Source organism: Argentina silus (genome assembly GCF_951799395.1).
Source record: "Argentina silus genome assembly, chromosome: 14".
NCBI lineage: Eukaryota > Metazoa > Chordata > Actinopteri > Argentiniformes > Argentinidae > Argentina > Argentina silus.
In genome coordinates, this window is record NC_139668.1 from 7,301,616 (window position 1) to 7,315,573 (window position 13,958).

The 13,958-nt window shown below is 43.1% G+C and overlaps 1 protein-coding gene across 4 annotated transcripts; it reads left to right on the plus strand.

Annotated features, from left to right (window-relative positions):
- The first annotated feature begins 258 nt into the window (after nucleotides 1–258).
- On the plus strand, nucleotides 259–10,422 carry eya3 (EYA transcriptional coactivator and phosphatase 3). 4 transcript variants are annotated; one of them, XM_083684330.1, is made up of 19 exons: nucleotides 259–345; nucleotides 2,492–2,589; nucleotides 2,754–2,803; nucleotides 3,246–3,340; nucleotides 3,653–3,733; nucleotides 3,865–3,922; nucleotides 4,116–4,225; nucleotides 4,540–4,671; nucleotides 5,035–5,114; nucleotides 5,376–5,556; nucleotides 6,143–6,312; nucleotides 6,750–6,833; nucleotides 6,987–7,076; nucleotides 7,439–7,497; nucleotides 7,635–7,795; nucleotides 8,008–8,122; nucleotides 8,985–9,106; nucleotides 10,014–10,114; nucleotides 10,291–10,422. In XM_083684330.1, exons 2-19 carry the CDS (start codon nucleotides 2,542–2,544, stop codon nucleotides 10,369–10,371), a joined length of 1,818 nt encoding a protein of 605 aa, XP_083540456.1. In that variant the 5' UTR covers nucleotides 259–345; nucleotides 2,492–2,541; the 3' UTR covers nucleotides 10,372–10,422. The 4 variants fall into 4 exon arrangements, with proteins under 4 accessions (XP_083540456.1, XP_083540453.1, XP_083540454.1 ...); XM_083684327.1 differs by lacking the exon at nucleotides 4,540–4,671; XM_083684328.1 differs by lacking the exon at nucleotides 4,540–4,671 and having other exon boundaries at nucleotides 278–345; nucleotides 2,489–2,589.
- Nucleotides 10,423–13,958: the final 3,536 nt, after the last annotated feature.

Below are 13,958 nucleotides of genomic sequence, written 5' to 3' on the forward strand. Positions count from 1 at the left end.
CTTCCAGTAACACTTGCCCTCAACCGACCTTTCATTTCCCACAAATACTGCCAGTGAGCCATTACACAATTAAGCATCTGAACTCAGTCATGTAAAAGTTCTTTTAAATGTGTATTTAACCTTGTGAAGCCTAATGCAAAGACGTAATCATATTGTAGAAGAACTGCCTATGGTCAAAGCCCCGTTATGATATATTTATCTCCTCGCTCACTCTTGAACGTTCAACGCGTGCGTAGAAGAAATACTTCCTGCAAAATAGTGGTCCTTAACAACAGACAAAGCTAAGCAGTGTGGATTCAGTACGAAGACATTTCAATAAAATAAAACACATTTGGTACACATATGGTAAGGTTAATCATTATATTTTTTTGGGAATTGTAATTACATACATATGGTTTACATCGATGCTGATGCATTTTCGAAAGGGAATATGATTTTAGATATACATCCCGTTTGCAATGCTAGCGAAGTTAGCTCGCTAGCCTTTTGCTTGAACAAGGCAAGGCGAGCAAGCCTGTATGTCTGCCAAACAGCTACCTATTAGCTAACTAGCCATCCTTAATGCTTATTAGCTCACTACTACTAGTAGCATTTTGACGAGGCTGACAGCAAGAACGGCGGTTAGCAGTTTATTTCACCACAAACTGTTAGGTAGTTAATCAATCTGTTGTTGTTGTTTGCGTGAGACGGCTACACTAGCTAGCCATTACTTTTTAGCTAGCCGCTTTTCACCTTCAGAAGCCGTCCTTGACTTGGGAAATGCAGTATCTTCCTGTAAACGAGCCATCGCAAACATCAAAATGATGTATGTCAACCATTCAGTGTACAGCGTTTGGATCAGTGGCTCATTATCAGTTGCCAAGTGGAAGTAAACAATCAGCTTCTGGTCAGCTACATTTTGCATGCTCAGGCAGTTTGAGTTTGTCCCCCACATATAATGTTACTTTGTTTCTCCTTACCTTCAAGCCCCTCAGTGTAATCAACCACAGCGTGCCTTGCCAAACGAGTTTAAATATACATATCAAATACACATAATTGATTGTCATTTCAACTTGAATGTTGAAAAGGCTGACATGGCTGATGTTGCAGTGTTACTAGGGCAATTTGTCTTTCGGATGCTATTGAAAGCTAGTTATATGTTTTAAAGAACAATGATGAAACATGATTCTACAGAGGGAACAAACGTGACTGTATACATTATTTCCGGATGCACACTTTTGTTCAGCCTCTATAGTTGAGGGTATTATAGAGAAAGACGTTCTCTCTCTTCTTTGATCGTAGGCTTCATGAAATTGTGCGGTGCAGCTGTTATTCTGAGAGAGAGGTAGACGTGTGTGGTGACTGAGTGTTTCTCAGATGGCTACTTACACACCAAAGGGAAACATCAGCTGAGTTTCCAGGCAGCAGCAGCAGGTGGTGGTAGGTTGAGAATGGTTGTCGTGGTAACGGAGATGTCACTATTTGCCAGTGTCAGCAATACACAGCACCTTCCTCACCAACGCAGTTGTTAGTGGAGCAACAAATGCAATCATTTGGATTTGGATTAGTTTATTGTCTTAACAATGTATGGGCAATGCCATTATGGTTGGTTCATGTATGGCCACAAGAGATACTTTTATCTGAGCTCATGCCAATTCTCGATTGTTTACCAGCTGTGTGTTTACCAGCTGTGTGCCCCTTGAATAAAAAAAACAATAGCTTATCAGCTTTTACAAAAATGTACTTGGTGTTGGTTGGCTTAGCAGAAGTTGACACACATGGGTACACTGTAGCAACAGTGTCTATATGGACGTCGTCTTAAGAAAATAGAAGCAGCGAATCATCACTGAATATGTTTCTCTTTGATGTAGGTCAGGAAAACTGGGCAGGTCAATCATGTGAAGTGTTGAAAGTGTTCCTCTGACATGTGCCTTCATTTAGCCTGTAATGCAGGTGGCATCCTGGTCATGTGCACGACTGGTTAACATGTCTCTCATACATCGGGATGTTTTTTGACCTATTTTCCCTCCTTCTCCTCTGGACCCATGACTGGTCCAGAGGAAAGGGGTTAGGCGTCCAGTGGTTGAAAGGAGGTTAGATCTTATCCCCCAGACCATCTATTGATACGACAGCTTGTACCTAAACACTTAATGCCTCTGATATAATCCGCAGGACTACATTTCCCTAAATGTAGGTTAGGTCAGACATGTAACGAGGCACGCTCGGCTAATCCCACTGTAAACACAAGCATTGTGGGGACATGGAGCAATGTCAGCCCCACGCAAGCCTCACCTGCCGCTCTCGTGCGGTAGATTAGACCAGGGGGCCCGCACTTCCTGCCCTGTATGCAACATCACGCTTCTCTGCTGATCACCCCTATGATGGGGGTGCAGAGCAGGGGGCGGAGCAGGGGGCATCGGAGAAGGGGCAGGGTAATAGGGGAGGGGATGGCAGCCGAAGGGGAGACTACTTAAAGCGTGTTTGTGTGTGATTGTGTGATTGTGTGAAGCAGGGTCCCGACAGCCTCCCCACACGTAGAGAGTAAGAGACTCTAGATTAGAGATGTCCAGAGGACGAGCAGCAGACATGGACGACTTGCAGGAGCTGCCGGTGAGTTCACACACCGCTTACCGCACACACACACACACACACACTGCCTGTCACACTTCTAGATTAGCAGACCCAATCATTATTTTTTATTATTGTTTTATTAATTATTTGTAATTTTAGTATACGTTTTTCAATTAAGAGTGTGTTTTGTTTTCCCTCTACAGACCAAAAAGGCCAGGCATGAGCTAGACGTCGGACTGGAGAAAGGGCCACGGTCAGTTTTGATTATGTGTGTTTTTGAACCTTTAGTGTTTCTAAGTGGCCACTTATGTCTCCTCTGGAAAACCACTCAGACTACAGTACCTGAGATCTAAATTCTGAATGTTCAACTGGAAGAGCGGAAATTTAAGAGGGACTGTCTGTCTGCATCAGTTGAACCCCACTCCAGACTCCAAAAAGGAAAACATGTCACCTAATGTGTGCCTAGATGCTGTGTGTTTTATTGTTGTATATTTTTACTGGTGCCATTTTATTTTGTGCCATATTTTTCTGTATTGCTTTAAAATTAATACTATAGATGGAAGTCTGCACAGATAAATGCATTACTGGATAGTTGGACAATGAAGATGGATAGCCCTACTCATTGCCACAGGTTGAACCTTCTGTGGGGCAGTAGGTGATGATTAGTAATGGCTGGTATTGGATGTGTTGTCTAGGGGACTGGGTGATGATGGCAGTCCCCCTGGCCTCCTGCACTCAGCAGAGCAGGACAGCTCCTACACTGACTTGTCTAGAGCCCAGCTCGATGGAGGTGAGTCCTCTGTGGCTCAGTTGGTAGAGCATGGCGTTAACAACGCTGGGACCATATATACTGAAAAATGTATGCACTCACTGCAAGGTAAGTCGCTTTGGATAAAAGCGTCAGCTTAAATGACATATCCATACATATATGTGAGTGGAGGACGAGAAAAGGACGACAGAGAGAGTTTCTAAGTGGAAGATGCTCCACTCATCCATTGGTGTGTGCATGGAGAAAAACAGATGGGATTTGTGGATGGGATGGACAACTTGAGTGAAGTGTTCATTTGGAACAGATGGTTGACTGTGAGTGTTTTGATTTCAGTGAACAGGGAGCAGTCTGGTCCAGAGAGAGGGTCAGGCGCTCAGGCATGCGACGAATCCATGAACTCCTACGCGCACGTCGGTACGAGCGAAGCACTCCTCCCCCCCCCCCCGTCATCCTGCGCTTTTTTTTTTCTCAAATCTTATCCTGAGACCTACTTTTTAAACAACGTACTCGTGTTGGTTCATTCATTCATTGTTCATTCATTCCAGCTGTGACAACGACAACGACTGCCTCTGAATATACCTCACAGATCTACCAAGGAAGCAAGTAAGTGTCCTTCGCTGTGAGAAAAGCCGCCGTGTATGTTTGGACCTGATCGATCTGTAATGATATTATCTCTGCTAGAACTATAACTGAAGATTCTGTATGTCAGTGGAAGATACGATTCTGTTGAGATAGCTGACTAATTCCATTGATTTGCTCCAGTGGTTCTTACAAACCCGTTCTCCCTGTCCCACAGCCCAGCGGTCACATCCTATGCTAGCCAGGTGGGGTTCCCGCCGCTGGCCCAGTCCACTGTGTACACCTCCTTTCCCCAGGCTGGCCAGACCTATGGCCTCCCACCCTTCGGTTAGTCCCTCCTCTCCTCTCCTCTCCTCTCCTCTCCTCTCCTCTCCTCTCCTCTCCTCTCCGGGCCTCTGCTTCATTTAACATCATCTGCTAACTAAAACCAGCACCATGCCTCTGTTTGTTACAATGACTAAGCTTAAAAACATGCTTTTGCGCTGTTAATTCAATGCCCTACGATTTCTCCTGACAAATAAAGCACTTTTCCTGACTACGAAACGGTCTCTCTTTTTAACTCTCCCTTTCCCCCTCCTCCTCCCTCCTCTATCTGTCATCCTTTCTTTTTTTCCCTCTCTTTTTGCTGTCTCTACCCTCAGGTTCTATGTGGCCAGGCATTAAGACAGAGGTGCAAGAAGTGCCCTCTGTTGGCCAGCCTGGGTTTCTCAGCTTCAGCACTGCATATACCTCAACCCAGCCAGGCCAGGTGCACTACTCATACCCCAGCCAAGGCAAGCCATGACCTCACCCTGTCTCACATACGTCATAGCATCTCCAGTTAGCATCTCAAGTTTAACGGACAAGAAAAGTTAGGGGGTTATGGTTAAGTAGAAACCTACTCCTAGCCTGCATCCCAATGTTCCAGCCTTATGCCCTGAAGTGTACACTACATTACATTGGATTTAATAGCATAGGATGGTGTAGTGGACAAATGTACACTTAAGGGAAAAGGGTGGAGAATTGGGACGCAGGGCTAGACTTCCCCCCGTTGCTGCGATTGTAGAGTAGAGTAAAGGATTTGTCACACTGAGGTAAAGTATTGATGTTTTGCCATGTCAGCTCCAGTGTTATGAAGTGTGGTTTCTGTCTTTCAGGCTCCAGTTTCACAACATCCAGTGTGTACACTAATCTCCCCTCTGCTACTGCCGCAACCACAGCCACTGGGGCTCACCAGGTAAGCAGGGATGGGATACTTCCTGACTTTTTGCCTTTTTCTGACATTCATCCTCTATTAACACCATTGAATTTGATCGAGCCCTATGTCAATATCCCGTTTTTCCAAATGTTCTATGCTGTAGTCATGATCACCTCCCTGGTCAGGGGCTACGGGTTGGGTTTGAAAAGGAAACTAGAGGCTCACAAACAAAAAACCTCTTGTCCTTCCACACTAATCCTCGGTTCTACTCTTTTTTCTTTTTTTTTTCTGTTGGTTCAGGAATACAGCAGCTATAACTCGCTGGGCCAGAATCAGTTCCCTCAGTACTACGCCCCGCCCCCCAACTATGTGCCTGCTGGGCTGCCCAATAGCGACGGAGATGGAGTCGGAGTGGGCGTGGCTGGGTATCCAGCCATAAAGACTGAGGGCAGTGCCTCAGCTGGACTGCCCAGCACTACAGGTACATCTTCTGACACATGACACAATAGCTACCACTCTCTCATGCTATCTGTGTCAGCTCCTTATTAGGAGGGCTTGCTTGAGCAAATCCAACTATTGTTCTTCAACATACTACTTATTATTATTATTATTATTATTATTATTATTCCAATTCTTCCCCCTGCTACTCACCTGCTACCTACTACAACTTTTAAGCTATTTACACCAATCCAACTTTAAAAATGGAAGGGGTCTAATTCACATTGCTATGACTTTTGGTTTTGAAAAAGTCAACCAACCAACCAAAACCATCTTTATACTATCTCTTATCTATCGAAACATCTTTTCCACTGCCAAAATAAGTCTTTGCAAGCCCACAAAGTTTCTTCTGTAACTTGTTTTTCTAGTTCATTCTTAGATTCATTTTCTTATACAGCTGGATGGATGACACTGTGGGGTCAAATTAGAATTCCACCTTGTTTTGTTATATCAACATTGTTTTGATATGCAGAGGGTTGTGTAGCCAGTTCAACATTCAGAAACACAGCCAATTAAGGGTTTTTATATGTGGAGGTGTTAGTACTCAAGATGTCTGTGCTGTCCCTCAGATGCGTCCCCACGTGAGAACCTCCCAACAGGGGTGGCCCTGCCCACAGGGGTGGCTCTTCCCACCGGGGCAAGAGACCAGGATGAGAATGGACGCGGGAATCCTTCTGGGAAAGCTAAGGGGAAGGCCAAGAAGTCCGACAGCTCCCAGCCTGCTGACAGTGATCTGGAGGTAACTATTATGGGCCCCACTCAGACACAGGCAGATGTACCCAGTCAGGGCCCCACTCAGACACAGACAGCCTCTCACTGACATACAAATTCTTGCCAACTACTTGTGTAAGTGGAGGCTGGTGGAGGTAGAAATCGTAGGACGGGCTCGTTGTAATGCATGGAATGGAATGAGGAATGGTATCAAAAATGCGTGCTTGATACCCTTCCTCATTCCATTCTATGCATTACAATGAGTCCGTCCTCCGATTTCTGCCTCCACTAGGTGATTGGTTCTCTGTGTATTAGGGGATTGATCCGCTCCACTCAAATGTTTAATGGAAAGTTTATAACACAAGCTCAATTGTTTTCAATCATTAATGTAGCACAATATCATCAAAACATATATTTCTGATGACTCCACAGATACTAATAACAACATTTCCTCCCCACATTCAGCGAATCTTTCTGTGGGATCTGGATGAGACCATCATCATTTTTCACTCTCTGCTCACTGGATCCTTTGCTCAGAAGTTTATGAAGGTGTGTCTTTCGGGGGAAAAAATCTAATATTTTGATCTAATTAGAGATTAATCTATGGATTAAAATGTCATCCGTTTTTTTTAATTGATGTTAATACAGTACAACCCTCCACCCCCCCACCCCCTCTCCTCCATTCCTCTTGGTGTTACACAGGACCCGGCCACTGTACTGAATCTGGGCCTTCAGATGGAGGAGCTGATCTTCGAGCTGGCAGACACTCACCTGTTCTTCAATGACCTGGAGGTACTGTAGCTAAACCTCACCTTTGGCTCAGGTGACTCACTGTACTGTCTTTTCTCAACGAGCTCACCGTCATAGGAGCCCATGCATGTGTACCAGGGGAGGCAGAAATCGGAGGACGGGTTTGATACCATTCTTCATTCCATTCCTTGCGTTACAATGAGCCCGTCCTCGATTTCTACCTCCCCCAGCCTCCCCTGGCGCGTACTCTCATGACAGCCATCATGGGGAGGTGGGTGATGCACAAAGTCGTGAAAAACATGCAGTGGTTAGGTGAACTTATGATTGATTAGTGGGTGTTAATGAGAGACTGTTTCATTAGTGGTACAGCATTACTTTATCTCTCCCTGCTCTTCCCTCTGTAGGAATGTGATCAGGTCCATGTTGAAGACGTGGCTTCCGATGACAATGGACAGGATCTGACGTAAGTCTTCAATTAGGATGCTGCTATGTCTGCTGCTATGTCCAGGATACATTTGAGTCACATTTTTGCTCAGTAGTCATGTAGAAATCTCTCTCTCTCTCTCCCCCCCTCTTTTTCCCTCTCCTACCTTCCCTCAGTACCTACAACTTCTTGGCGGACGGCTTTAACGGCCCCAGCGGGGGAGGGGTCCCAGGGGCCAACACGGGAGTCCAGGGGGGAGTGGAGTGGATGCGCAAACTGGCCTTCCGCTACCGTCGTCTAAAGGAGATCTACAATGGCTACAAAGGGAATGTGGGAGGTAAGATGCTTGTAAAAATATGTTTGAGTATTCTTGTAAATGTTAAAATAAGGAAGTTGTCATGTTGTCATGTCATGCCATTGACAATCTGGACCTGTTAAAGCCAGTCAGGATATTAAAGATTGGCAATAACAAGTTATATTGTAACTGTGCTCTCCTGCGCCATCTCCTGGCTGCTGTGGTGATGTACCCCTGTAACTGCTTCCCTCCAGCCCTGCTGAGTCCTATGAAAAGGGACCTTCTCCTGCGGCTCCAGGCTGAGATAGAGAATGTGACGGACGCGTGGCTCAGCACTGCACTCAAGTCCCTGCTGCTCATACAGTCCAGGTCAGAAGGGCGATTGGTCCACATCAATCAATAAAATGTATTTGTCTAGCACTCTCTACAAATACTGTTTGTCACAAAGTGCTTTACAGGGCTCTCTTGTAAAAGCTGTGTCTCTCTAATAAAATAGATTGTTAATCTCAATGAGATTAATCTGGTAAAATAAAGGTAAAATAAAAATAAAATGAACAAGTATACAGTGAACATGTTGTCCCCCACAGATGTAGCACCTCTCTATAAAAGGAGAGTGATGGAGAAACATGTGAATGAAGCAAGACGTTTATTCCTAAACTTTTTACTATGACACTCTGGTTGTCTGTGTTTTACAGTGTTGTGTCCCTGTTGCGCACAGGGAGGGCTTTTCTCTTGGTGTGATCACCTATTGTGACCAAATAGAGAAATAATTTGGGCGCCTTTAGGCTACTGTCGTACTAACTCTTATTTATATATGACGCCTTTACTTCAAACACAAATTGCACCAATAGGCTAAGACAAAACATTTGCACAGCCAATATTTTCATCAGTCTTGCTTCTTACAGCTTTGCGTTGATTCCTCAAAATATCATTCCCAAATTAAAAAAATATTTGCACAGGCAAATTATGTGGTTACAAATGCACCTGACCCTAGACCCCCAAAAAGCAAGCCAGGGAAAAACTGGTGTAAATTTGCTTTAATTTGCCACCTCAACACAAAGGAACTTGAGACATTTTAGATTAAACAATTACATTCTAAACATTCCTGTGCTGTTTGTTTTCCACTATAGTTTAATAGGTTTAATTATGAGTTAACTGCATGTAAACAATATACAGCAGAGGTCCCTCCAGCATGGCTCTTACTTCTTTGTGTGTTTGTGTGTGGTTACAGGGGCAAGTGTATGAATATTTTGGTCACCACCACCCAGCTCGTTCCTGCTCTGGCCAAGGTGCTGCTCTACGGCCTGGGAGATGTGTTCCCCATAGAGAACATCTACAGCGCTACCAAGATAGGTAAACCTGATGCACACTGACCTGTCAACATTTGCTCAATTTAGGCAACTGACTAAAAAGACACTGAATTCAATTCAATTTGAAGGTTGGTACACTGTATCTTCAATCTAGAGTTAAGTGACTGTGTGTGTGTGTGTGTGTGTGTGTGTGTGTGTGTGTGTGTACAGTGCATTTGGAAAGTAATACCCCATAATGACGAAGCCAAAACAGGTTTTTAGAAATGTTTAATTAAAAATTAAAAACAAACATACTTTGTTGAAGCACCTTTGGCAGCGATTACAGCCTCAAGTCTTCTTGGGTATGACTCTACAAGCTTTGCACACCTGTATTTGGGGAGTTTCTCCTATTCTTCTCTGCAGATCCTCTCAAGCTCTGTCAGGTTGGATGGGGAGCATCGGTGCACAGCTATTTTCAGGTCTCTCCAGATGTTCGATCGAGTTCAAGACCGGGCTCTGGCTGGGCCACTCACGGACATTCACAGAGACTTGTCCCCTCAGTTTGGCTGGGCGGCCAGCTCTAGGAAGAGTCTAGGAAGAGTGGTTCCAAACTTCTTTCATTTAAGAATAATGGAGGCTACTGTGTTCTTAGGGACCTTCAATACTGCAGAAATTTGTTTGTACCCTTCCCCAGATCTGTGCATCGACACAATCCTGTCTCAGAGGTCTACGGACAATTCCTTCGACCTCATGGCCTGGTTTTTGCTCTGACATGCACTGTCAACTGTGGGACCTTATATAGACAGGGTATTGTGTGTAGATTGACAAGGGAAAAAATGAATTGAATCCATTTAGAATAAGGCTGTAACATAACAAAATGTGGAAAAAGTGAAGGGGTCTGAATACTTTCCGAATGCACTGTAAGTGTTTTGGTTGTCCTCTGTGTGACAGTTTGTTGATGTTCCCTATAGGGAAGGAGAGCTGCTTTGAGCGTATCGTCTCTCGTTTTGGGAAGAAGGTCACCTATGTGGTGATAGGGGACGGCCGTGATGAGGAATTTGCGGCAAAACAGGTACCATGTGCTCTTCAGAAAAAGACACACACACACATGTTTAGTCAAACAAATACCACAACATTTGAACTCTAAATAAACAAGTCTCTGCAGAGTGTTTGATAGAAGTCAAGTCACTGGTGCCAGTGTGACATCTTTTGGTTTCTCATGCTGTGTCTCTGCTCTGTCTTTTGCAGCACAACATGCCCTTCTGGCGCATCTCCACCCACGGGGACCTGGTGTCCCTGAACCAAGCCTTGGAGCTGGACTTCTTGTAGAGAGGAAGGGGTGGAGGTCAGCTACTAAAAGGGAAATGCAGTTACCTCTCTGCTGGCTTGTGGAGTGAGGTCCTCAGCTCCACCCCAACACTCTGATACACATACAATATAGATACAAGCACACACACACACACACACACACACACACACACACACACACACACACACTGAGTTCTTGCCCCCGTTTGAAGGCTGTGGACTGAGGTAGACGTTAGGATGGTAGTGATTGGGAAGCAGACTGGATGTGACCTGAAGCAGACAGGACTCCCACTGCCCAGCACTCTCCCTATGGCAGCTAACCTCTCTAAGGCCGAGCCTGGCTCTGGGGCACAGCAGTCAGACAGTGAGACAGACAGGAAATGACACGAGGGGAGGACATATCTCATATCTCTCCCACACTTGCTGATGTTTCTAACTCCACATCCACAGAGGCTGGCTGTTGTTACGATTTCTCTCTGTTTCTCATTAGTAAAATTGACGACCAAAGAACTGACCAAAGGTCTGCACTGGCATGGACAGTTTGGGTCGCTGTTTAGAGCTTTTCTTGTTCTACTCTTTCTGGAGGGTATTCATGGAAGGATAACCATCACTTCAGATTGAAAATATTTTAGTTTTAGGTTGTTTTGCACTCATTCCAAAGCTTGAAAGCGTTGATATATCATTTTGCAGTCTTGAATGCAAATCAGAGTTACTGAGGGGGGGTAGCATTGTTATAGTTTTTCAAAATGAGATATTTGGCATCTGGATGTAAACCTTTCTGCTTTTCTTCTATGGTACTGACAGTGTTCTCATGACAAACAACACGTCTCTCCCTACCTGCCGATCTGTCCCCTGTCCAGACCTCTCCACTGTGTTCAACAGTCTATCAGACTTCTGTGGTCTTTTGTTTTTTATTTTGTACACAAAACTGATCTGTGGTCAGAGACTCAGTGAAGAACCAAACCTGAACTCCACTCACTGCATGATGAAGGCCCATGGGTGCTGTATAGTATTAGATGAAGCCAAAACAGGCCTTTCTGTAAATTAACACATTGCTTAAAAGGGCACTGAGGTAGGGCCTTCAAAGCAATGCATATTATTTTCTTGGAGCATAATAGAAGTTCAACATGTGTGTGTATATATATATATTATACCTTATTCCTTGGGTTATCTGTTAACCACAGGCCTAAGTGTCCTTGAGTTCCTGTAAGGAGACTTCTATTGATGAATCATTTGAAATCAATTGGTTCAAAGTGTAAACAATTCACATGATGCGTCCTCAATATTGTATTGGATACACTTAATTGTCGTTTTTGTTAAATACTGGAAAAACATTATCGGAGACTTGTCTAAGCGGTGTGATCCTCATTTCCTATCCAGATGTCTGCTACTTCATTACTTGTTTAAACTCATAATAGAATGGGTTACTTCTTCCTAAACTGTTTTAATCTCTTCAGTTTGCATTCAAATACTATAGTGTTAGATGTGGTGCAGGTCACACCAAAACACCAAATCTGTTTTTGATGCCCTTGTTTAAATGTGATGTTCAGTTTACCAAACATTCTATTGTGTATCCATATTCCCAAAGAGTAATGGTTTCTGGTACCACAGAAATTGGTTTTGAATAGCACATTTACTACGGTGTGTCATCATGTCAGGAATTGTTGTTAACTTTCTGGGTGTCTGTCTGCATGAGGTCAGCACTTTGTGCAGAGTGTGCAGGTCAATGTCTGAAAAGACAGTTGTAAACAGTTGCTTTTCTGTGCATATCACCTTGTGTTGTCAGTCTGCTCCAAAGCATTGCAACCCCTCCCTTGTTATTATACATATTGGGGGAAAACAAGGGATGATTGTGCAATACATTTGTGGTGAGTGGTTTGCCTGTTAACTGTATTTCAAGGGATTTTTCATTGCTGGATGTAGCTGGTCAAGTGAGATGAAGGGTCGACAATCTCTAATCAGTGTGAGATTACGACTGAACAATACTGAGCCTGAAGAAGATTACGCATTTTTACACACATGCAGCTTGACCATTAAGAATGTGTTCTCTGTGTATTTGTTTGCGTCTTGAGTGTCTGTACATATTTATATTGTGCCTTTTAACCGACATCTATATATGAATATATCATCTAAGGGAAATACTGTGTTTAACGCATTATCAAACATGGTTGTTGTTGTTGTTGCTGTTTTTGTTGTTACATACTTTAGTTGACGTGTTGTTTTCTCGCCCCATTTTTTTTTCTCCTTTTTAATAATTTTCTTTTTTACTGTCATGTATACTATTCATCGTTGCTGAAACCTTTCTTTTGAGCTTCAGTAACACTGAAACAGTCACTGAATGTGATGAATGTGTTTTCTTTTCTTGTTTTATTGATCATTATGGCTACACACAGCTGGAGTCACAGGCTTTGTTCACTTCGTCATAGCATCCTTCTTTCCTTCTGGGAAACTAAAACCCATTTCTGTCATCGCTGTGAATGGCTTTTATCGCTGAGACAATCAGTCTGTATGTATCCTATGGTACTATGAATGCTGTCCAGACCCATCCTATATAGTGAAGCAGGTTTATAGTTGCCTTATGTTAGGTGTGTGTATGTCCAAAACAGTGCTACCTAATGAGTCTAGAAAAAAATGCCTACATTGCAAGGTACTGGATTCAATCCTTTGGAAGGATGTCAAGTTATTGGGTCATGGAATTTCTGAATGTTGGCAGAAGGATGGACTGAGCTTGTCCTTGATACAGCAACATGGAGCATTAATCTGTCTTAGTTTTTTAGAATTATCACTGACTCTGGCCAATCATATAACTGATTTGTTGTCCAGAGATTTTCCTGATGAATCAGGATATCAAGATTGACTTAATTTTCATCTATTTCATCATTGAAAATAACCTCCCCCAAACCATTTCATTTTGTACACATTTTCTTTATCACATCACTAGCTTGCTTTTCTCCTGGAATTGGGGTGGTCTAAATATGCGTTACGGTGCATGTATTTCTAGCAGTGGTTGTTTCTTTGATCCTCTAATGTATTTTTTTTCATTTTTGGGGATGGGTCTGTTTTTGCTTTTCCCTTGGATTTGTGTTCATGGAAGAAAAACATAAATTTACCATTTATATTATCTAAAAAAACCTTGTTTCATTGAAGTTCATTTGATCAGTCTGTGTTGACTTTCATGTAGATGTTTTTTTTTTTATATTTCAACTCAATGCAAGGAGCTATGAAGGCACATACTGTAGCTTTGTATGAACATTAACTGGCTCAACATGATCATGTTATCTGAGTACTAAGCCAGTGATTATCCTACGTAAGGAAAAGGCCTCCAATATGTTTGTTTATTCCACTTTTTTTTTTTTTTTAATGGGACCGGAACACTGTTATACATGCATATATGAACACATGTCCCTATGTTTTTCCTGTGTACTATAAGAACACTCATGGCAGTGTAAATAAAAAACTAAAAAAACTTTGAAAGTGTCTTATTTCATTCATTCATTCATTCAGTCAGTCACTCATTTGTTCATTAATTCAACTGATCATCCATTCATTCAGTCATTTCATTGCAATGTTACAATCTTTGTTTGATTATTTGCTTTCATACATTTAGT